The sequence below is a fragment of the Hippopotamus amphibius genome, chromosome 17 (genome assembly GCF_030028045.1).
Source record: "Hippopotamus amphibius kiboko isolate mHipAmp2 chromosome 17, mHipAmp2.hap2, whole genome shotgun sequence".
In the NCBI taxonomy this organism is placed as follows: Eukaryota; Metazoa; Chordata; class Mammalia; order Artiodactyla; family Hippopotamidae; genus Hippopotamus; species Hippopotamus amphibius.
In genome coordinates this window covers 8,562,474-8,583,980 of record NC_080202.1, presented here as the reverse complement: position 1 = coordinate 8,583,980, position 21,507 = coordinate 8,562,474, and the positions used below count along the sequence as shown (strand labels likewise).

General features: G+C 47.8%; 1 protein-coding gene across 1 annotated transcript in view; it reads left to right on the top strand.

The window, feature by feature from the left end:
• DNAH2 (dynein axonemal heavy chain 2) overlaps positions 1–21,507 on the top strand; it is a 94,445-nt gene that overhangs the window by 42,397 nt on the left and 30,541 nt on the right. The window contains exons 27-50 of the mRNA XM_057714414.1: positions 4–160; positions 311–393; positions 484–664; positions 1,049–1,187; positions 3,203–3,420; positions 3,637–3,738; positions 4,053–4,178; positions 4,484–4,594; positions 4,879–5,067; positions 5,512–5,615; positions 5,714–5,903; positions 6,438–6,618; positions 7,333–7,460; positions 7,773–7,925; positions 8,204–8,329; positions 16,109–16,327; positions 16,546–16,663; positions 16,873–17,009; positions 17,523–17,660; positions 17,748–17,906; positions 19,382–19,534; positions 19,713–19,804; positions 20,106–20,304; positions 20,457–20,681. Of these exons, the coding sequence (XP_057570397.1) occupies positions 4–160; positions 311–393; positions 484–664; positions 1,049–1,187; positions 3,203–3,420; positions 3,637–3,738; positions 4,053–4,178; positions 4,484–4,594; positions 4,879–5,067; positions 5,512–5,615; positions 5,714–5,903; positions 6,438–6,618; positions 7,333–7,460; positions 7,773–7,925; positions 8,204–8,329; positions 16,109–16,327; positions 16,546–16,663; positions 16,873–17,009; positions 17,523–17,660; positions 17,748–17,906; positions 19,382–19,534; positions 19,713–19,804; positions 20,106–20,304; positions 20,457–20,681 (3,628 nt within the window). The remainder of the gene's footprint in view (positions 1–3; positions 161–310; positions 394–483; positions 665–1,048; positions 1,188–3,202; positions 3,421–3,636; positions 3,739–4,052; positions 4,179–4,483; positions 4,595–4,878; positions 5,068–5,511; positions 5,616–5,713; positions 5,904–6,437; positions 6,619–7,332; positions 7,461–7,772; positions 7,926–8,203; positions 8,330–16,108; positions 16,328–16,545; positions 16,664–16,872; positions 17,010–17,522; positions 17,661–17,747; positions 17,907–19,381; positions 19,535–19,712; positions 19,805–20,105; positions 20,305–20,456; positions 20,682–21,507) is intronic.

Genomic DNA, 21,507 nt, shown 5'->3' with positions numbered 1-21,507 from the left:
CAGGCACTGGGATCAGGTCAGGGATGAGGTCCAACGGGAGTTTGATCAGGAATCTGAAAGCTTCACCTTGGAGCAGATTGTGGAGCTTGGAATGGATCAGCATGTGGAGAAAATTGGGGAGATCTCTGCCTCAGCAACCAAAGAGCTGACTATAGAGCTGGTATGACAGCGTCCTCTCCCTACTCCCTCATTTCCTAAGCTTTCTGGAGCAAAAGCTTCCAGCTTTTCATCATCTGACAGCCCCTCTCAGCTCCTCTTGCCCTTGGGGACTAAATACCTGATTGATCTGTTCCCCGATTTCTTTCCACAGGCATTACAAAATACTGCCAAGACCTGGGATGTGATTCAGCTAGACATAGTCCCCTACAAGGATAAGGGCCATCACCGACTCAGGTAGACAGGGCTGTGTGGCCTGGGCTGTGGAGTGGGGACCCAGGCTTGGCGGATGGGGCTGGCCTGTGATTTTAATACCTTCTGCCCCAGAGGTACAGAAGACGTATTCCAGGCACTGGAAGATAACCAGGTGGCTCTGTCTACCATGAAGGCATCTCGTTTTGTCAAGGCCTTTGAGAAGGATGTGGACCACTGGGAGCGCTGCCTCTCCCTCATTTTGGAAGTTATTGAGATGGTGCTCACAGTGCAGCGTCAGTGGATGTACCTAGAGGTCAGGATTCACTGCCTGGGTTCTCCCTGCCTCCTGTTTTTGCACCCTTATTTGCGTAGGACCTAGATAGTTGCCCCAATATCGACCCCACTTTCCTACCTCTAAAGCCGTCCTTCATCTAAGACCTAAGCATCTGACTCTTTGTTATTACCTCTCATTTTCAGCGCCCTCCTTGAAAAGCTTTTGTTCTTCTTCCATTTTTCTTCTTGTACCCACATACCTGGGCTCTCAATTCCAAGTTTCCTTCTAGAACTTGGGCATCTTGCCCTTTGGTTCTGATGCTCCTTATCTTGTCCTCAACTGCCATTCCTGGTCTGAGAGCAGGGAGCAGAGTGTGGGGAGTATGTGAGAAACAGCCTCTCACGCCAATTGTTGGCCCTTCAGAACATCTTCCTAGGAGAGGACATCCGCAAGCAGCTGCCCAATGAATCAGGCTTATTTGACCAAGTCAACAGCAACTGGAAAGACATCATGGACCGGATGAACAAGGACCCCAACGCTCTCCGGAGCACCCACTATCCAGGTCTGAGCCCTGACGTAACCTCAGCTGGTGCTATATGTATGTGAAGACATGGCCACATGCTTCATTTACTGAAAGATTGACCATTGCACCTGGCTGTCATACCCCCACCATCACCTATTCTAAGCATTAAATAGCAGTTCTGTAAATTAAACTCAACATATATTTGAGCAGAGTACAATATAGTGGTTAAGAGGATGGGATATGGGATCAGACAGGCTTGAGTTCAAAATCTGACTCTTGTTACCGATTGTGTGCTCTCAGGCAGCTCGTTTCCTCCATACTGCAGTTTCCTCCCCTGCAGTGTGTGTGTGGGACTAATGATAGCTATTTCTCAGGGTCTTCATAAGGATAATAAAGGAGTATGTAGCACTCAGTATGCTGTCTGGCATAAAGTTAGTGCTCAGTTCCTAGCCCTGTTCCTCAAGAGACCCTGAATTGAGGAATCACTCTTCTTCTCTAGCTGGTTCATTCAGTGAGATGATACACATAAATGAGATGATGCAGGTAAAGTAATTGTCACATTAAAAGGCACAAAGAAAATCTTTGGTTACTTTGGGCTGTTATTACCTTGACTTTAATCGGTTTATCAGATTAGCTAGTCTTTAAGGTAGACACTTGGTAGGCATGGGGAATTGGGTAAGGGAATGGGGAGAGGTGTACATGCAGTGAGATCTGGTTGATTGTGGTAGACTGGGGTAAAGACTCAGGAGGTCAGGTTTGGTGATGGGTACCCACATCAGTGGGTGTCCTGAGAAGAGTTTTGGCAGAGGGTATGGAGGACCTCTTTATTTCGCCTGGGCCAATCTAACAATTCTTCATTTTTCCCAAGCACCTTAAGTATACACATAAAAAAAAACTATTTCAATTACTCTGATAAAATATAAGTATTAGGATGTGCAAAATTGAGTGACAACATGAATTTTTCAGAAATAATATTTGAGATAACTGACATAGTTACATTTTAGAACAATTTATAAGCAGAGCCATAAAAACAACTATCTCTTTGTTGAACACACAGGACAAAACCATATCGTCCACTGCTACCGGCTCTCCCTGTGGTCTCCAGGGGCCACTCAGGTGGTCACTCAAGGCTCCAATGGCCTGTAGACTCTGTCCTCAGAGGCCTGAGGGTCACCTGAGAGTTCAGACTCCAGGGCATCCCTACTTCCTTCAGAAAAGCTAGAAACTGGGGACACCAGGGGATAAGCCAATCAAAACCTAATTCTGGGAGGAAACTAACATTATCGAGAACCTACAGAAGTGAACCCATTTTATTGTATATCTCGAGTTATTCTTTGAGGTGTGTCTTATTACCATCTTACAACGAGGTAACGGCTCCCTGAGGTGAACGGACACGCTAATAAGTGGAAGAGCCGCAGTTGGAAGGGCCATCGTCTGCCTCCCCCTCTAGTACTCTTGTTTGTTTGGCCGCGCTGCACAGCTGCTGGGGTCCTCGTTCCCCAACCAGGGGTCAAACCCACGTCCCTTGCAGTGGAAGCTCGACGCCCTAACCACTGGGCCACAAGGGCATTCCCTCTAGTGCTCTTTTTGCTCTGTCTCGAGGGATGCTGGCAAGCCCCGTGATTGCAGACCTCGTCCACTGTGTGCGTGTGATGCGTAGTTAAACCTAGTGTTTTAACTTGTTGAATTATTTATGTGCAGAACAAGCTCTCATCTTCATAAGCTCTTGGGATGATTGGCAGAGCCCCACTTCTTTGGTGGGAAAGGACGGATGGGAGGTGTAGTTATATTAACGGACTCGTACACGATGTATAATTGATACATAGTGTATAATACGTACGATAGTGTATAATGAATACTTGATGATGAATTAATGAAGAGGGTGGGAAGAGAGTGACTGGGGACACTGCATCTGCTTCCAAAAACCATGCGGCAGTCTGTGCCCCAGCACTCAAGAGCTGGCAATATAGTTGTGGATATAGTTGGAGGCTCCAGATCGACTCAGGGCAGTGGTCTAAGGGCCACCAAATGTCACTCACTATTCTCCTCCGCAGGCCTCCTGGACACATTGATAGAAATGAACACCATCCTGGAAGACATCCAGAAGTCTCTGGATATGTATTTAGAGACCAAGCGCCATATTTTCCCCCGCTTCTACTTCTTGTCCAACGATGACCTCCTGGAGATTCTGGGCCAGTCCCGCAACCCAGAGGCCGTGCAGCCACACCTCAAAAAATGCTTTGACAACATCAAATTGCTGAGAATGCAGAAGGTCAGCAGAGGTGGCCATGGTAGGAAGGAGGGCAGGGGAGGCATGGTGATGTCAAGGTGTTCAAGGCCTCAGAGGGGAGCGTGCCCTCCCAGCAGGAGGGGGATAGCAGTGATTCTGGCTATCTGGGACAGAACTTTCTAGAATTGGTAATATAGAGAGGAGGGGGGAGGAGCAGAAATTACCCTCAAAGGGCTCAAGAGCTTCCTGTTTCTGTAGGTTGGGGGACCCAGCAGCAAATGGGAAGCGGTGGGAATGTTCTCAGGAGACGGCGAGTATGTCGATTTCCTCTACTCAGTACTTCTAGAAGGGCCTGTGGAGGTGAGCTGTGGCAAGGGCCTAAGAAGCAAGCTGACTCTTCTAACTTTGCTTGGCTCTGTGAGGAGAGAGCATCTCTGTCACTTTTTGCCCTCCCATCTGCCATTCCTAAAACTCTAACCTCTAGCCTGCACCCGAAAGTCGGACAGTCTGCCCCCAGTCTCCATTTCCCTCAGGGATGCCAGCGCGCTGCTGCCCAGCACCTGCTTTTCTCTTGGGCCCCAAAGCCCCGGGGTCTTGTTTCCCAAGCACTTTCGCTCTGGGGACTCCTGACTCTGGCCCTGAGGCTGAGCCATCCTGTTCTTGCCTCCCCCCAGTCCTGGCTTGGCGATGTGGAGCGGACCATGAGGGTGACCCTCCGGGACCTTCTCCGGAACTGCCGCCTGGCCCTCAAGAAGTTTCTCAACAAGAGAGACAAGTGGGTGAAGGAGTGGGCTGGCCAGGTGAGCTGGGGTCAACAGCAATGAGGGAACAAGGAGGACAGAGCCGAAAGGGAGCAGCCAATGTAAAGACAGAATCTTGAGTCACACAAAAGGCAGGTTTCCTGCCCCCTGCTCTGGGCTGTGGCCCTGGAAGCCTGCACGCCAGACCCTTAGCTCTTGACTTCGGCATGTGCCCGTCCTTCAGAGCAGCCTGGACGTATTGAGAGGAGTAGCACTGGGTCCCGGAAGAGGCTGGGATTTGGGAGCTGGGCTGTGTGGGTGGCCAGGGACAGGGCTTTGGAATACAGCCTCCACTCCTGCCCCAGATGGTCATCACTGCCAGTCAGATCCAGTGGACAGCTGACGTCACCAAGTGCCTGCTGACAGCTAAGGAGCGGGGAGACAAGAAAATCCTCAAGGTCATGAAGAAGAAGCAGGTAGGGAACCCTGCCAGGATGGGAGAGGCCTGGAGTCAGAGCCGGAGGGAGGGGGCAGTACACTGGAGTCGGAATTAGCGATGAGCTGAGGGTGCTTCATGCGAGGCGTCCAGTGCGGGGAGGCTGGGGGGCCAGAGGTGTGTCTCCCTGTGCTGATACTGGGGAGCTGCGGTGGGGGTGGGGTCAACATCGGGGTTGGAAGCGGACCAAGGCTGGGACGAGGCGTGATTAGGGTCTGGTGGCATTGCTCTGCCCGCCTTCGTCTCCGCCACCTCGCTCTGCAGGTGTCCATACTGAACAAGTACTCGGAAGCCATCAGGGGGAACCTGACCAAGATCATGCGCCTTAAAATCGTGGCTCTGGTGACGATAGAAGTCCACGCCCGGGACGTGCTGGAGAAGCTTTATAAGAGTGGCCTCATGGATGTCAGCTCCTTCGACTGGCTCAGCCAACTGCGCTTCTACTGGGAGAAGGTGCCGAAGGGCCAGCTGCCCTGTCTCGTACCCTAAACCCGATCCTAATGCTTTAGTTAAATTCATGTTCTCTAAATACAATAATATCCCAACCCGACTCTTAGCCCTATCACCGCACCCTGATTCAGCTCGTTAACTCTCTTGCGAGTCTGCCGAGTCAGGAGCGGCAAAGTGGCACTTTTCCAGGGAGTACCCACTCTGAGCATCACTTGATGGGGACTCAGAAAGACTCCAGGCAACTGCTGCCATGCTTTGGGCTAGACACATGCAGCGTGACCCTCAGTTTTCATCCCCGCCGTAAACCTGTCCCTCCTAACTCTAAATAGAGCCCCCAGTCTTCTCCCTGCGACCCCCCTGCCGCCTCCAGCCCTCCTCTAAGCTGTTGCCGCAGCTCTGACTCTTCCTCCATGCCCGCCCCTCTCCTGCTTTGCCCTGTTTCCCCAGGATCTTGATGACTGTATGATCCGCCAGACTAACACACAGTTCCAGTATAGTTATGAGTACTTGGGTAACTCTGGCCGGCTTGTCATCACCCCCCTGACAGACAGGTCAGCCATGGGGGACGAACAGGGGGCTTGGGGTAGGGGCGGCGAGTGCCGAGCCAAGGCTTCCAGGAGTCCGGCTGAGTCCTGTCCTCAATCCCCAGGTGTTACATGACGCTGACCACAGCCCTGCACCTGCACCGAGGCGGATCCCCCAAAGGTCCTGCAGGCACAGGGAAGACAGAGACAGTCAAGGACCTGGGCAAGGCCCTCGGCATATATGTCATCGTGGTCAACTGCTCCGAGGGCCTGGACTATAAGTCCATGGGCCGGATGTACTCAGGCCTGGCCCAGGTCAGCATCCCGCCAGCCTGGCCAGGAGGCCCCTTCAATATCTTTTAGTTCCAGAAAATCAGCTGAAACCCAGGTCTGATCCAGTGCTTTGTAACCGATGACACTGCATCGCCTCAGTTCTTGCAACTGGGGACGTCCCTGCACCTCCCTGAGCTTCACTTTGCTTATTTGCAAAACCAGAAGATTGTGTAAGGATTCAGTAAGAGAACACGCGTAAACTCGTGCACACTGGAGGCGCTCAACTCCCACAAGTTCCCTACCCTGGTCTCTTTCCAACCCACACCTCTCAGGCTTTCCCCTAGATCCTTCCTGTCTGATGGTAAGTTCTGGCCAGAAACTACAGTGCTATGGGGGCCCCCTCCACCACACACACACACACACACACACACACACACACACATCCATCATTTTAGAGGCCGCCTCTCCTATCCAGACACATCAGGAAGAGTGTGTTAGTTACAGTTTCTAGTTTCTCCTGGTCTGGGGGTACCCTTCTTGCTCCCAGCGACTCTGCCAACCCCCACTCCCCCACAGACGGGCGCCTGGGGCTGCTTTGATGAGTTTAACCGCATCAACGTGGAGGTGCTGTCCGTGGTGGCCCAGCAAATCCTGTCCATCCTCTCCGCCCTGGCTGCCGGCCTCACGCGCTTCTATTTTGAGGGCTTTGAAATAAACCTGGTGTGGTCCTGTGGGATCTTCATCACCATGAACCCTGGTGAGGGCCTGGGAGTGGATGGGGCTCCTGGGGCAGAACTCAGTGTCCAGGGCAAGTAACTATGTATCCCCCCCCCACCCCCGCCCCAACCCCAGTGTGTTTAGTGAAATGTGACTAAAGGCAACAAAGTGTGAGAGAAGGATAAACATACACGTTTCTGGGAGAAGGGGAGGCAATCTTCCTGTTCTCCATAAATTGATTAATAACGGCTCGTGTGCATATGTGCAGCCCTAGTCTTTTAAGGTACTTAGCCATCTTCTTCTGTTGGACTAGCTCCCAGAGTTCTGGCCTATCTGCCATACCTTTTGCCAAATGAGAGAATCTCCCTAAAGTGCAGGGCCTAGGGTCTCTCATTACTGTTGCCTAGGAACAGCTCTGGGGGAAGGATCTAGGAGAAAACAGGAAAGGGTTTCCATACTGAAAGAATCAGAGAAACAGCTGCGATTTCTATTAGCACTGACATAAGTTATACATAGAACATGGAGAGATGGGAACTTGACAGCTCTGTGATTTGAGTCTGAAGCAGAGCCGTGCAGAAAGTAAGGAAAGACCAGGGGTAGGAAAGAAGAAAAAGTGGTGTGGGAAGAGCCAGGGCCGAGATGAGAAAGGAAGAGGTCTCAGAGGTGGAGATGGGGAGGGGGAAAATGGGGACTGATTAGGAAGTAGGTCTTTGGGAAGCAGTATAGCTTCTGAATAAACGGTGCTGTTTTCCAGGCTATGCTGGTCGCACAGAGCTTCCTGATAATCTTAAATCCATGTTCCGTCCAATTGCCATGGTGGTTCCTGACTCTACTCTCATTGCAGAAATCATTCTTTTTGGGGAAGGCTTTGGCAACTGCAAGGTATTCTGACAACCTCTTGTCTCCAGCACTTTATTTCCCTTCCATGATTATTCTCTGGACCGAAGAGCCCTCTGGAGGCCTCACAATCAGCTTATCCTACAAGGAACGGAGATGGCTGTCAGTAGGATATGGAGGGAGGTCTCCCCTCTATAGTCCTTGATGGCGAGATTCACAGAATCTTCTCATTGGGATTGTCCATAGAGCACCTCCCAGCTGCTCCGAGTCTTGGACCTGTAACTGTCCCTAGATGAAGGATGAAGCCGAGGGATTGGTGGGGAGATGGATTGTTTTCTCCTCTGTTTTGTTCTCCAGATTCTGGCCAAGAAGGTACACACACTCTACTCGCTGGCTGTGCAGCAGCTCTCCAGACAGGACCATTATGACTTTGGCCTCCGTGCCCTCACCTCCCTCCTGCGCTACGCTGGCAAGAAGCGCCGCCTGCAGCCCGATCTGTCTGATGAAGAGGTAGATGGAGGACGCAGCCCTTGGACCTTAACCTCCATTGTCACTGGTCCTATGCGCCTTCCCTGAAGTGTCTCAGATCCTTACTTTTGCTAGATGACGTTTCCCACCCTCCCGCCCCTCCCTGTGTTGCCTGAGTTCCACCTGTCATATTTCTAAAGACTAGCTCGGATGTATGCATTGTTCTTAGCTCCTGCCTCTCACCCCTTTGGAGAGGAAGGGCCTAATGAGTACCTCGGCCCTGGCTCCGAGAACCTGAGTCTCTGTCTTTTCCCATTCAGGTTCTGCTGCTCTCAATGAGAGACATGAACATCGCCAAGCTAACTTCGGTGGACGTGCCACTCTTCAATGCCATCGTGCAAGATCTGTTCCCCAGTATCGAGCTGCCGGTCATTGACTACGGCAAGGTATTTGTTCCTCAAGATTCTCCCCGACCTCGCCTGTGAATGAGGGTCTGGGAACAGGGCACCTGGGCTCCAGGGCTTGTTCCGCCCTTCACTAGCTGTCCATTTACTGGCTGTGACTCTGAGCAACACAGCTGGCCTCTCTTTGGGCTTCCTTATCTATAAAATGATACAGACCTCCTCCAACCTTCTATTTTCTCACCTCAACTACCCCCTCCCCCCAACCCTGGACTCACCTGCTCAAGTACTTCTACTCATTGGTTTCTTGACTTCACTGAGACCTCTGCTCCACTGGCCTTTCTACTTTCTACCCGTTAGCCCTCTCCTGTCTCTACCTGTCTCCTCATTCAGGGAGTTTTGAGGAGAGGCTGCTAGGAGCCGTTCGATATGTGAGAGGAGTGGGATGGAGGGGGCCAGGAGAGGAGAATTTTAGAAACTGTAGGAATTTTCTTCTCTGGCAGTATGGTAGTTTAGATACATGGAATGATCCTTTTAAATGAAACTACTAAAAAGCTGGATAAAAGTATAAAAATGAATATGTCTTTTAAAACGTATTGCTAAACTGGCAAGAAAGAAACAATTCTGGGATGCAGGGGGGAGGTAAAAGCAGTGAGGCAAGTGAATGAGAAAGCTGGCTTTCTCCCCAAAAGTTTTTGTTGAACTTAGGGCACTGGGGATAGGAGATAAAGCAGCCCACGTTTTGAGGTATAACAGAAAACCCAGCCATGCATAACTTACGTCTGCAAGGGAAAACACCTTCAGTAAGTGAGAAAATGAGAAACCTATCATTGAGGAGAGTGCATACAGTAAAGAAACTTGCTTGTCATGACCTTTGATGACGAGAGGAAGGGGCACACTCTTCTCTGAGGTTTCCTAACCACAAGTCAGCCCTCACATGGTTTCTGGTCATAATTTATTTTGCTGTGTAATCCCCCAAATCTCAAATTTAGAATTTAATTTTAAGCATTTCCAGGTTGTTAGTGTCTCCCCCAAGTGACTGGCAGAAGCAAATGCAAATTATTTCTAGAAGAATGAAACTTCAACTTAAGCCTCAAAGAATTCTCATGAAAGTCCAAGAAAATGAGCAGCTTCTGGTCAAAAATCACAAAACACACAAGGAAACGAGATGCCATGAATGAGATGCAGAAGAACAACAGAACAGCAGAATCAGACCCACAAAGACTTCAGAGATGGAAAATAATCAGCACAGAATTCTAGAAATAACTAAATTTAATAAGTTTAAAGAAATAAGAGAGGGGAATTCCCTGGTGGTCCAGTGGTTAGGACTCCGCACTTCCCCTGCTGAGGGTGCAGTTTCATTCCCTGGTTGGAGAACTAAGATCCCATAAGCACAAGTTGCACGGCACAGCCAAAGGGGGAAAGATAGAATAAGGAAACGAGAGAAACTTGAAACTGTGATCCAGGAACAAGAGACTTCTAAACAAAGTAGGCTTGAAAAGAACCTATAGCATTTCTATAAATGAAAAAAATAATTGAAATTAAAAAACCCCAACAACTCATTATACACAGAGAGGACTTCCAGGTAAAAAGGTGGATTAAAAACCATTTTGTTTCCTTTTGAAAACCTGCTACAACTACTCTAAAGAGATTTTTTAAAAATAAGGCATCTATACCTGAAAGGATGGGGGGAATGGGAGAGGCAATGACACAATTATAGACATAGGCAACAAATGAATCAAGTCGTGACTTACTCAGCAAACTTGAGAGGCTGGAAGTGAGGAGAATTGTAAGTGGGAGTAGGTGGCGGGGGTGGGGAGTAAAGGAGGTATAGCTAAAGTAAAAAGGATTGGAGGGAAACTGTCTTAGGAGCAAGTCTCCCCTTCTCTGTGACCCCGGATGGTTGTGCCGCTCCCACTTTGGCAGAAGACTAGAGGGTAAAAATAGTAGGTCTCTGGTCTGGGGGACACAAGGTATAGTCGAGGGTAGGAGAAAACCCTATTAAAAATGGGGATTAAGGGACTTCCCTGGTGGTCCAGTGGTAAAGAATCCACCTTCCAATGCTGGGGACTTGGGTTCGATCCCTGGTTGGGGAACTAACATCCCATGTGCCACAGGGCAGCTAAACTTGCACACGCCACAACTGCCGATCCCATCCGCCTCAACTAGAGAGAAGCCCGCGCACCGCAATGGAAGATCCTGCATGCCGCAACCAAGACCCAAAGCAGCCAAAATAAATAAATAAAAATTTAAAAAAGGGGGGTGGTTAGCGGTTAAGTGAATGTTTACGCATTGAATGCTGAGACTCTTAGCCTTCTCTAAAGCCCTCAAAATGCTGGCAGCCAGACAGGAAATTGGAAGAGTTCTCTCTGGGGATTCTCTCTGGCTCAAGAGGAATGAACAAGATATTGACAATGGAAATTTCCCAGTGAAAATCCCAGATAAATCATCTACAGGGACACTCACCGAACTGTAGCATCTAAGTTTCCAAAAGTAAAGGATCTGGGCTTCCCAGGTGGTGCAGTGGTTAAGAATCCGCCTGCCAATGCAGGGGACACGGGTTCGATCCCTGGTCCCGGAAGATCCCACATGCCGTAGAGCAAACTAAGCCCGTGCGCCACAACTACTGAGCCTGTGCTCTAGAGCCTGAGAGCCACAACTACTGAGCCCATGTGCCACAACTACTGAAACCTGCGTACCTAGATCCTATGCTCCACAACAAGAGAAGCCACTGCACTGAGAAGCCAGCGCACCACAATGAAGTGTAGCCCCCATTTACCACAACTAGAGAAAGCCCGTGCAGCCAATAAATAAATAAAAAAGAGAAATAAATAAATTAATAAAATTAATATTAAAAAAATTTTTTAAAAACCCACAAAAGTAAAGGATCTATGAATGCATGACACAGTGGATAAAACAAATACTTACCAAGGCCCAGCACTGTGAAATTTTAAAACACTAGGAAAAGAAGAAGATTTAACAAGCTTCTGGAAAAGGGAGAACGAAAAGAGATGACATACAAAAGATCATGAATTAGAATGTTGGATGTCTCAGTAGCAACACTGGCTCTATAAACAATGGAGCAGCCTTCCACATTCTGAAGGAAAATTATTTCCATCCTCAAATGCTGTACGCAGCCAACCTGTCACATAGGAAGCTAGAGTAGAGATGTTTCAGACAAGCAGACTCAAAAAAGAAATTACCTCCAATGTATCCTTTTCTCAGAAAGCTACCAGAGGATGTGCTCTCCCACAATGCAGGAGCATTCTAAGAGAGAGGAAAATAGAAGACATAGGATGAGGATTGTGGACCAGACAAAGAGAGAAGCCAATCCAAACTGAAGCAAATCTGAAGGTTCAGGCAGACTTCTTTAAGAAGAGGAAATTGATACCTGATGTGAATAAACCTTTTGAGAGATTTAGTCAACTGGCAGAGTTTGGAGTTGAGTTAGAGATCAGTATATTAAAAACTAAGCAAACAAAAACCAGATCAACTATTAGCCCCTAGGGAAAACCAAAACACTGTGCAGGAAAGGAAAAATAATCATGTATCGAATAGTATACACTGTTATATGTAATACTGTTTACAAGAGACACACATAAAACATAAAGGCAAAGAGTGGAGAGTCAAAGAATAGGAAAATACATCAGGTAAACAACAGGACCCAGCAATCCCACTACTGGGCATATACCCTGAAAAAATCATAATTCAAAAAGACACATGCACCTCAATGTTCATTGTAACACTATTTACAATAGCCACAACATGGAAACAACCTAAATGTCCATTGACAGATGAATGGATAAAGAATATGTGGTACATACATATAATGGAATATTACTCAGCCATAAAAAGAAATGAAATTGGGTCATTTGTAGAGATGTGGATGGACCTAGAGTCTGTCCTGCAGAGTGAAGTAAGTCAGAAAGAGAAAAACAAATAACGTATATTAATGCATATATGTGGAATCTAGAAAAATGACAGAGATGAACTTATTTGCAGGGCAGGAGTGAAAATGCAGACATAGAGAACAGATGTGTGGACACGGGGTGGGGGAGAGAAGGGGAGGGTGGGATGAATTGGGAGATTAAGTTTGACATAAATACATTACCATGTGTAAAATAGATAGCTAGTGGGAACCTGCTGTGTAGCACAGGGAGCTCAGCTTGGTGCTCTGTGATGACCTGGATGGGTGGGATAGGGTGGGGGAGGGAGGTCCAAGAGGGAGGGGCTATATGTATACATATAGCTGATTCACTTCATTGTGCAGCAGAAATTAACAACATTGAAAAGCAATTATACTTGCTTTTTAAAAAATTAATTTTATTGGCTGTGCTGGGTCTTCGTTACTGCACACGGGCTTTCTCTAGTTGTGGCAAGCGAGGGCTATTCTTTGTTGCGGTGCACGGGCTTCTCATTGCGGTGGCCTCTCGTTGCAGAGCACGGGCTCTAGGCACGTGGGCTTCAGTAGTTGCAGCACATAGGCTCAATAGTTGTGGCGCACGGGCTTAGTTGCTCTGTGGCATGTGGTATCTTCCTGGGGCAGGGATCAAACCCGTATCCCCTGCATTGGCAGGCAGATTCTTACCCGCTGCGCCACCTAGGAAGTCCTATACTTGCTTTTGATTAAAAAAAAAAGCCAGCTGGGGTAGCAATATCAGACAACATAGATTTTAAGGCAAAATGCATTGTTAGAAATAGTCACTTCATAATAAAAAGTTCAATTCACCAGGAAGATAAAACAATTCTAAATTTGAATGCATCTAATAATGTAGTCTCAAAATAAATAGAATGAAATTTTGCAGAATTTCAAGAAGAAATAGACAAATCTACAATTGTAGTGGCGATCTCCACATCTCTCAGTAACTGATAGGCCAAGCAGACTAAAAACCAGTTTTGTTAAAGAAGATTTGAACAACACAATCAATCTTTATTTAATCAAGACATCTATAGCAATAGCACTCAATAACTGAAGAGTAACCATTTTTTCAAGCATATGTAGACTATTTAGGTAACTTGACCATGTAAAGGTCATAAATACGCCTCAAAAATTTCAAAGGAATTTATTTGGAACAATTTTCTGATCACAATGATAACTCTACTGATATCAGGCAAAGTAGACTTTATGTCAAGAAGAACATTAAAGATAAAGGGGGACATTTCATAATGATAAAAGGGCCAATGCTCAGAAAGATACAGCATTCTAAATTTGTACGCACTTAATAATAGAGCTAGAAAATCCATAAAACAAAATCAACAGAACTAAAAGTAGAAACAGATATCTAAATTTATCTAGTGGAAAGTAAATTTTCCTAGTGGGAAATCTTGACATACTTCTCTCAGAAATTGATAAAATAAGCAAATAAGAAAATCCATCAAGGCAGTTCCCTGGTGGGCCAGTGGTTAAGACTCAGTGCTTTCACTGCTGTGGCCAGGGTTCAATCCTGCTCTGGGAACTAAGATCCCACAAGTCTCATGGTGTGGCCAAAAAAAAAAAAAAAAAGTGCTTTTAACAGATTTGACCTGGTACATGTAGAATATTATATGCATATAATTGCAGATACATGTTCTTCTCAAGTATGCATGGAACATTTACCAAAATTGACCGTGTTGGATTATTAAGTAGCGATCTCATAAAATTCAAATGATTGAAAATTATACAGATGATGATCTCAATTAAATAGAATTAAACTAGAAATCGGTAACAAAATATAATTATTCCAAATGTTTGGAAATTAGGCAATACAATTCTAAATAACTCATGGGTCAAAGAAGAAATGACAGGATATTTTAAATTGAATAAATAGAAAATGTGAGATTTAAAACTTGTGGCGTGATGCTAAACACGCGCGCGCACACAAATAGCCCGAAACATGCTAATACAACTAATTCTCAGACAGTGGAAGGAAGTAGCAGGGGTGAGGCCTCTTAGTGGTGTTTGAGAGATGCAGGTAAAATCTTGCATATGTTTGAAATTATTTGGTTGCATTAGCTGTGTATTTAAAAATGTCACAGTCTTCTGGGGCCCATATGGGTCATGGTTCTGTAAGCATTCCTTTATCTTTTATTTTTTAAATTTTTATTGAAGTATAGTTGATTTATAATGTCATGTTAGTTTCAGGTGTATGGCAAAGTGATTCGGATATATATATATGTTCATTTTCTTTTCCATTATAGGTTATTATAAGATATTGTATACAGTTCCCTGTGCTATGCAGTAGGTCCTTGTTTATTTTATGTATAGTAGTTTGTATATGCTAATCTCAAACTCCTAATTTATTCCCACCCTTCCCCCTTTGGTAACCATGAGATTGTTTTCTTCATTTTTTTCTTAATACATTAGAAAAATTATTTATTTATTGGCTGAGATGGGTCTTCGTTGCTGTGCACAGGCTTTCTCCAGTTGCGGCGAGAGGGGCCTACTCTTCGTTGCGGTGCGAGGCTTCTCATTGCAGTGGCTTCTCTTGTGGCGCACGGGCTCTAGAGCGCAGGCTCAGTAGTTGTGGTGCACTGGCTTAGTTGCTCTGTGGCATGTGGGATCTTCCCGGCCCAGGGCTCGAACCCGTATCCCCTGCTTTGGCAGGCAGATTCTTAACCACTGTGCAACCAGGGAAGTCCCCATGAATTTCTTTTCAGTGTCTGTGGGTCTATTTCTGTTTTGTATAAGTTCATTTGTATGATTTTTTTAGATTCCACATATAAGTGATATCATATGATATTTGTCTTTGTCTGATTTGCTTAAGATGATAATCTCTAGATTCATCCATGTTGCTGCAAATAGCATTATTTCATTCTCTTTTATGGCTAAGTAGTAGTTCATTGTGCATATATATACACACATATACCCCATCTTCTATATCCATTCATCTGTTGACGAGCATTTAGGTTGCTTCCATGTCTTGGCTACTGTAAATAGTGCTGCTTTGAACACTGGGGTGCATGTATCTTTTAGAATTTGAGTTTTCGTCTTTTGTAAACATTCCTTTTTAACTTAGGTGACAATTTGTTTAATGTCTGGCTCCCCGACCAGACTGCAGACTCTGCAATAGGATGAACACTACTTTGTTCTCAGCACCCAGCACACTGCTTGGCACATACATTAGAGGCTTAATAAATATTTGTTGAATGATCTTAGAAAAAAACGTGTAGAGCTGTGTGGCAGACGTGTTTTATATTGACTATCTCATCTAACACAACAGCCACAAGTGGGAAGTACCATCATTACTCCCATTTAACAGATTAGGAAACTGAGGCTCAAAGAAGTTAACTTACTCAGGCTCAAATAGCTGAAAGCTGGGGACCCAGGCTGGCTGACTCCAGAGCCCAATCTCTCTCTTTTTTTTTTAATAAATGTATTTATTTATTTATTGGCTGCATTGGGTCTTCGTTTCTGCTTGCGGGCTTCCTCTAGTTGTGGAGAGCAGGGGCTACTCTTTATTTCAGTGCGTGGGCTTCTCATTGTGGTGGCTTCTGTTGCTGTGGAGCACTGGCTCTAGGCACGCAGGCTTCAGTAGTTGTGGCACATGGGCTCAATAGTTGTGGCTCACAGGCTTAGTTGCTCCAAGGCATGTGGGATCTTCCTGGACCAGGGCTCGAGCCCATGTCCCCTGCATTGGCAGGTGGATTCTCAACCACTGCACCACCAGGGGAAGCCACCAGAGCCCAATCTCTTAACTCTGCAATTGGCCAGCCTCCCAAGGAATGGGCCCTAGTGCCATTTTTAACAGTTTGAACATTATCCCCTTGGATGTTGAGGAGCTTTCGAAAGTCCTTTACAAACCTCACTCTTTTTTTCCCCACTTCCCGTGTTTTCCCTTCTCTCAGCTGCGGGAGACGATTGAGCAGGAGATTCGGGACATGGGCCTGCAGACTACCCCGTTCACCCTCACCAAGGTTATCCAGTTGTATGAAACCAAGAACTCTCGCCACTCCACCATGATCGTGGGCTGCACAGGCAGCGGCAAGACCACCTCGTGGCGAATTCTCCAGTCCTCCTTGTCCTCCCTGTGCCGCTCTGGAGAGCCCAACTTCAACACTGTTAGAGTACGGAGCTGGGATGGGGGGCCACTGGCGGAGACTTTAGGAAGACAGTGAGGCTGGGGGCAGGGGTGCACAGGTTCCGGGAGGACAGTGCAGACCAGGAGGGGACCTGAGGGGGGATGAGAGAGACAGGGGCCGAATACAAATACCTGGAAATAAAGGGACATCTTGAGATTTGTGTCTGCAGGCGGCTCAGAACCCCCTTCCTGTGTCATTTTTAGGAGTTCCCTTTGAACCCTAAGGCATTGTCCCTAGGGGAGCTCTATGGGGAATATGACCTCAACACTAATGAATGGACGGATGGCGTCCTATCCAGTGTCATGAGGACGGCATGTGCAGGTACCCAAAGGATCGTGGGGTGGGGAGAGCAGATGCCTAAATCTCCTATGGGGGTGGGCAGTCTGGGGATAGAAAGCTCAATTTGGGGGAAAAATGCTTGGGGAATGCCGAGATACAAGCAAGGAACTGCTTGCGTCTCCAGGGAGATGTGTGTGGAGGGAGGGCTGGGTAACAAAGCTCTGGTTTCCTTACATCCACCTCCGATCAAGATGAGAAACCGGACGAAAAGTGGATCCTTTTCGACGGCCCCGTGGACACACTGTGGATTGAGAGCATGAACTCCGTCATGGACGATAACAAAGTGCTGACCCTCATCAACGGAGAGCGCATCGCGATGCCTGAGCAGGTTCGGGGGTGGAAACTGGAGGGCCTGGGGCGGGGCTGAGGGGAAGAGCAGGGGCATCTGAAGAGAAGAGGAAGTTCTATAGGAACGCCCAGGAGGAGGATGCCTGGATTCAGGGCAGCCTGTGACTGAAGGAGAAATGCCTGTCTGCCAGACCTGAGCACAACTGCATAGAAAAGAACTGTGTACTGGGATGCACTGTGTGGATTGAAGCAGCCTCGTTGCCACTGACATACAAGGCATGACCTTCCCTGGTGCACCTGGAGTTGTAATTCATGGGCTTTTGTAAAGCCCACCCTTTCCTACGTGCTCAAACTGTGTGAGCAAGAGAGTGGTTTTTCATAAGGATGACCTTGAATAAGCCCTAGATTCTTTTAATGAGCAAATCATTTGTAAAGCTTAGTCCTTTCTCATCCTGCCACACATGGTACTCAGTAGAGACACCTTGGGGCATCAGAATTCTGGGTGTTTTTATTATTGAAGGAAAGACAAGGTTCTGACCAAGTATGTCCGTAGGTGTCTCTCCTGTTTGAGGTGGAGAACTTGGCAGTGGCCTCCCCAGCCACTGTATCTCGCTGTGGGATGGTATACACTGACTACACTGACCTGGGCTGGAAGCCATACGTTCAGTCGTGGCTGGAGAAGAGGCCAAAGGTATGAAGGGAATGGAGGAGAGGAAATTAGCCAGCGGGGCCTGGGGGACACAAGAATAATTCAGAGCCCCCGCTTATTCAACTCCAGGTGGAGGCAGAACCCCTTCAGCGCATGTTCGAAAAGTTCATCAACAAGATGCTGACCTTCAAGAAAGACAACTGCAACGAGCTGGTGCCCCTCCCGGAATACAGTGGCATCATGTCCCTCTGCAAGCTATACTCGGCCCTGGCCACGCCGGAGAACGGGGTGAGGGGGACCAGGGCAGGAGGGGCTCTCGAACTCCCGGGACAACTTCAGGGAAATGGTGTGTCCGAGACACAATTGGAACACGAGGCTTGAGTAGAGCAGAGACTCCAAGGGGAGGCCTCACCTACCCTCAACAAGGGTTGGAGGCAACAAGGAGTGTGTGTGTGTGTGTGTGTGTGTGTGTATGCTGGGAGGCCAAACTCAGGACTCCAAATCAGACACAGTGCACAATGGGTCCCACTCTAATTTCCTGCCCATATTTGGGAGCCGGATAGTTCCTTTGGTTCCTTGTTTCTCCATCCTTTCAAAAATTAAATATTAAGCCTTGGAATATGTGAGGCCTTGGGATACTGTTTTTTCTGGAAGGAGCTCCCCACCTAGTCTGATGAGGGGTTTTAGAAATTTTCAGATTAACAAAGGGTTAAGAAAATTTTTGTTTAGTTTAGAATTATGAAGGACCAAAATTGGATATTTTTCTGTTGAGATTCAATCACTGCCTAGAAATGATTCAGGCTGTTTTTAAGGACATTGCCAGGTCACTCAACTATTAATATAAAGTCATATAACAATGAAGATCTATAACCGTATGTCATTTCTGGTACAGTTAATATAAATTAAAACTATGTAGGTGAACTTGCAAGGCGACATAGGGGAAAAGGACCGTAACGTGGTCAATGGCACCCTGCTGCTGAGGAGGACTGGGGAGGGGGAAGAACACTGATGAACAGAATCAAGAGAGGAGGGCATTCTACGCAACGAGAGTGGCTTTTGCCAAAACAGAGACACAAGAGTCAGTCTCTGCTGGGCCCGGTGGGTGATGGGTGGAGGTGGTGTTAGAGCCCCTGTTCGCTGCAGCAGAGACCTGGAGAAGAGGGTGTGCGAGGCGTGTTGGGGGTGACATGGAAGGACAGACTAAGGACGCTGGATTCCATGGGGTAGATGAGTCACAACACAATTTCCCACGGTGTCTCTGTAGCTTAGTAGGTTTATCTAAATGTTTTTTAAAATTAATTAATTAATTAATTTCTTTTTGGCTGTGTTGGGTCTTCGTTGCTGGGTGAGGGCTTTCTTTCATTGCTGTGACTGGGGGCTACCCTTTGTTGCAGTGCTCGGGCGTATTGCAGTGACTTCTCTTGTTGTGGAAGCACAGGCTCTAGGTGTGCAGGCTTCAGAGGTTGCAGCACACGGGCTCAGGAGTTGTGGCTCGAGGGCTCTAGGGCACAGGCTCAGTAGTTGTGGTGCACGGACTTAGTTACTCCTGTGGCACGTGGGATCTTCCTGGAGCAGGGATCGAACCTGTTCCTGCATTGGCAGGCGGATTCTTAACTACTGTGCCACCAGGGAAGTCCTATCGAAATGTTTTGATTTAGGTTAATCGACAACCACGTGGTTTTAGCCTTTGTGATGAGCTGCCAGTATACACGCCTCCATCGCTTCCAGATTTAAGGAATTTCCCCTTCTCCTTTTCCACCCAGGTGAACCCAGCCGATGGTGAGAACTTTGTCTCCATGGTAGAGCTGACGTTCGTGTTCAGCATGATCTGGTCAGTGTGTGCCTCCGTAGATGAGGAGAGCCGCAAGAAGATCGACAGTTACCTCCGAGAGATTGAGGGCACTTTCCCCAACAAGGTCAGGTCCCTCAAACCCAGCTGTCCTAGTTTTCTGTATCCCTGATCCTCAGACTCTTTTTGAGCCTCAGCCTGCTATCCAGCTCTCTTTCTTCCGCCCAGTGGTCTGTGAGCGCTTTTTCTGGGCAGGGGAAAGCTAAAGGAAGGCTTTGGTAACCTGACACATGTTCCCTCCTCAGGACACAGTGTATGAGTATTTTGTGGACCCCAAGACGCGGAGTTGGACATCGTTTGAGGAGAAGCTCCCTAAGAGTTGGCGCTACCCTCCAAAGTGAGAGCTGGGCCAGGCCTGGGACTGTGGTGGGTGGGAGATGTGGTGAGAGAGCAAAAGTGGGATGTGAAAGTGAGCTGCAGAAAGAGAGGGTGGACCCCAGGGCAAAGGTGACTTTCAAGTACCGGAAGCAGGATCTAGAGGAAATGGGTCCTTCAGGAGAAGGCCTGATCCCCAGGCCCCGCAGAAGGCAGGGTTGGTGATGCGGAGGAATGTGAACAGTGGGAGGCAGAAGGAAGTGGGAGTTAGAAAGGAGTGGGCCACGATCTTGAGACACAGTGCCTTCCCCACTCCCCGCCAGCTCCCCCTTCTATAAGATCATGGTGCCCACGGTCGACACAGTCCGCTACAACTACCTGGTGAGCACCTTGGTGGCCAGCCAGAACCCCGTGCTGCTGGTGGGTCCCGTGGGAACTGGAAAGACCTCCATCGCCCAGAGTGTCCTGCAGTCTTTGCCCTCCAGCCAGTGGTCGGTGCTCACTGTCAACATGTCTGCGCAGGTGTGTGGCAGGACCCAGGGCCAGGCTGCCAGCTTCCCGCTCGCTCCCTGTCTCTGCTCCCCCTTGGGATCCAAGTGCCTGACGGACACTCCTCTCTAACCCCATGTTTCTCCTGGAGGACCCAAGTGTTCACCCTGATCCTTTTTCACCAGACCACGTCCAATAACGTGCAGAGCATCATTGAGAGCAGGGTGGAGAAGCGGACCAAGGGTGTCTACGTGCCATTTGGAGGCAAATGCATGATCACCTTCCTGGACGACCTAAACATGCCAGCTAAGGACACGTTTGGGTCCCAGCCCCCCCTGGAGCTGATTCGCCTCTGGATTGACTATGGCTTCTGGTATGATCGGACGAAGCAGACCATCAAGTACATTCGAGTAAGCATCCTGAGAGTCCGTCCTTCAGGCCTCCATTCCCTCCCACAATGGCTTCCGTCCCCACCCCGCTGGGACCCCAGCATAGAATCCTGTAAGCCTCTGCCCCTCCCCACACAGGAGTGTCCTGCCTTTGTCAGGACCCAGACAACTGGCTCCTAGGTTATCAATCCCTGTTAGTAACTCTCCTCACTGACGGCCCTGTGCTTTGTGACCAAGGGATCCCGTCCTCTAACTTCCACTCCTTTCCAGGCCTCTTTCACCTCGCTCCCATGGCAATGCTGATGCCAACCAGAGCTGCCCATAACCCCCTCTCCAGGCCTCTCCACCTCCCACTGTCTCAGTAACCACCTGCATGGTACCAGTTCTCCTCTCCCCACCCAGGATCCGGGCATCTCCCTTCAGTCCTGGCTTTTCTTCCATGGGATTCTAAGCATCTTGTTTCCCATTCCTGAATCAATGGGCAGTTGTTCCAGCCTGATTTCTGGGGCACTCATCCATCTGGCACTCAGGGTCCAAAACTCACCTGATAGGGACTTCCCTGGTGGTCCGGGGGTTAAGACTCCGAGCTTCCACTGCAGGGGGCGCAGGTTTGATCCCTGGTTGGGGAACTAAGGTCTGGCATGCTGCACGGAGAAAAACAAAATTAAAACAAACAAACAAACAAAACTCACTTAATAATATGTTCATATGTTTCTGAGAAAGAACACACACACACACATAGATACATGTATATATATATATACATATTTAAAAATAGAAAAAAAAGAGAAAGTCTAGAAGACATAATTAAATGTTGTTTTTTTAACTCACCTCTGTTTTCCAGTTT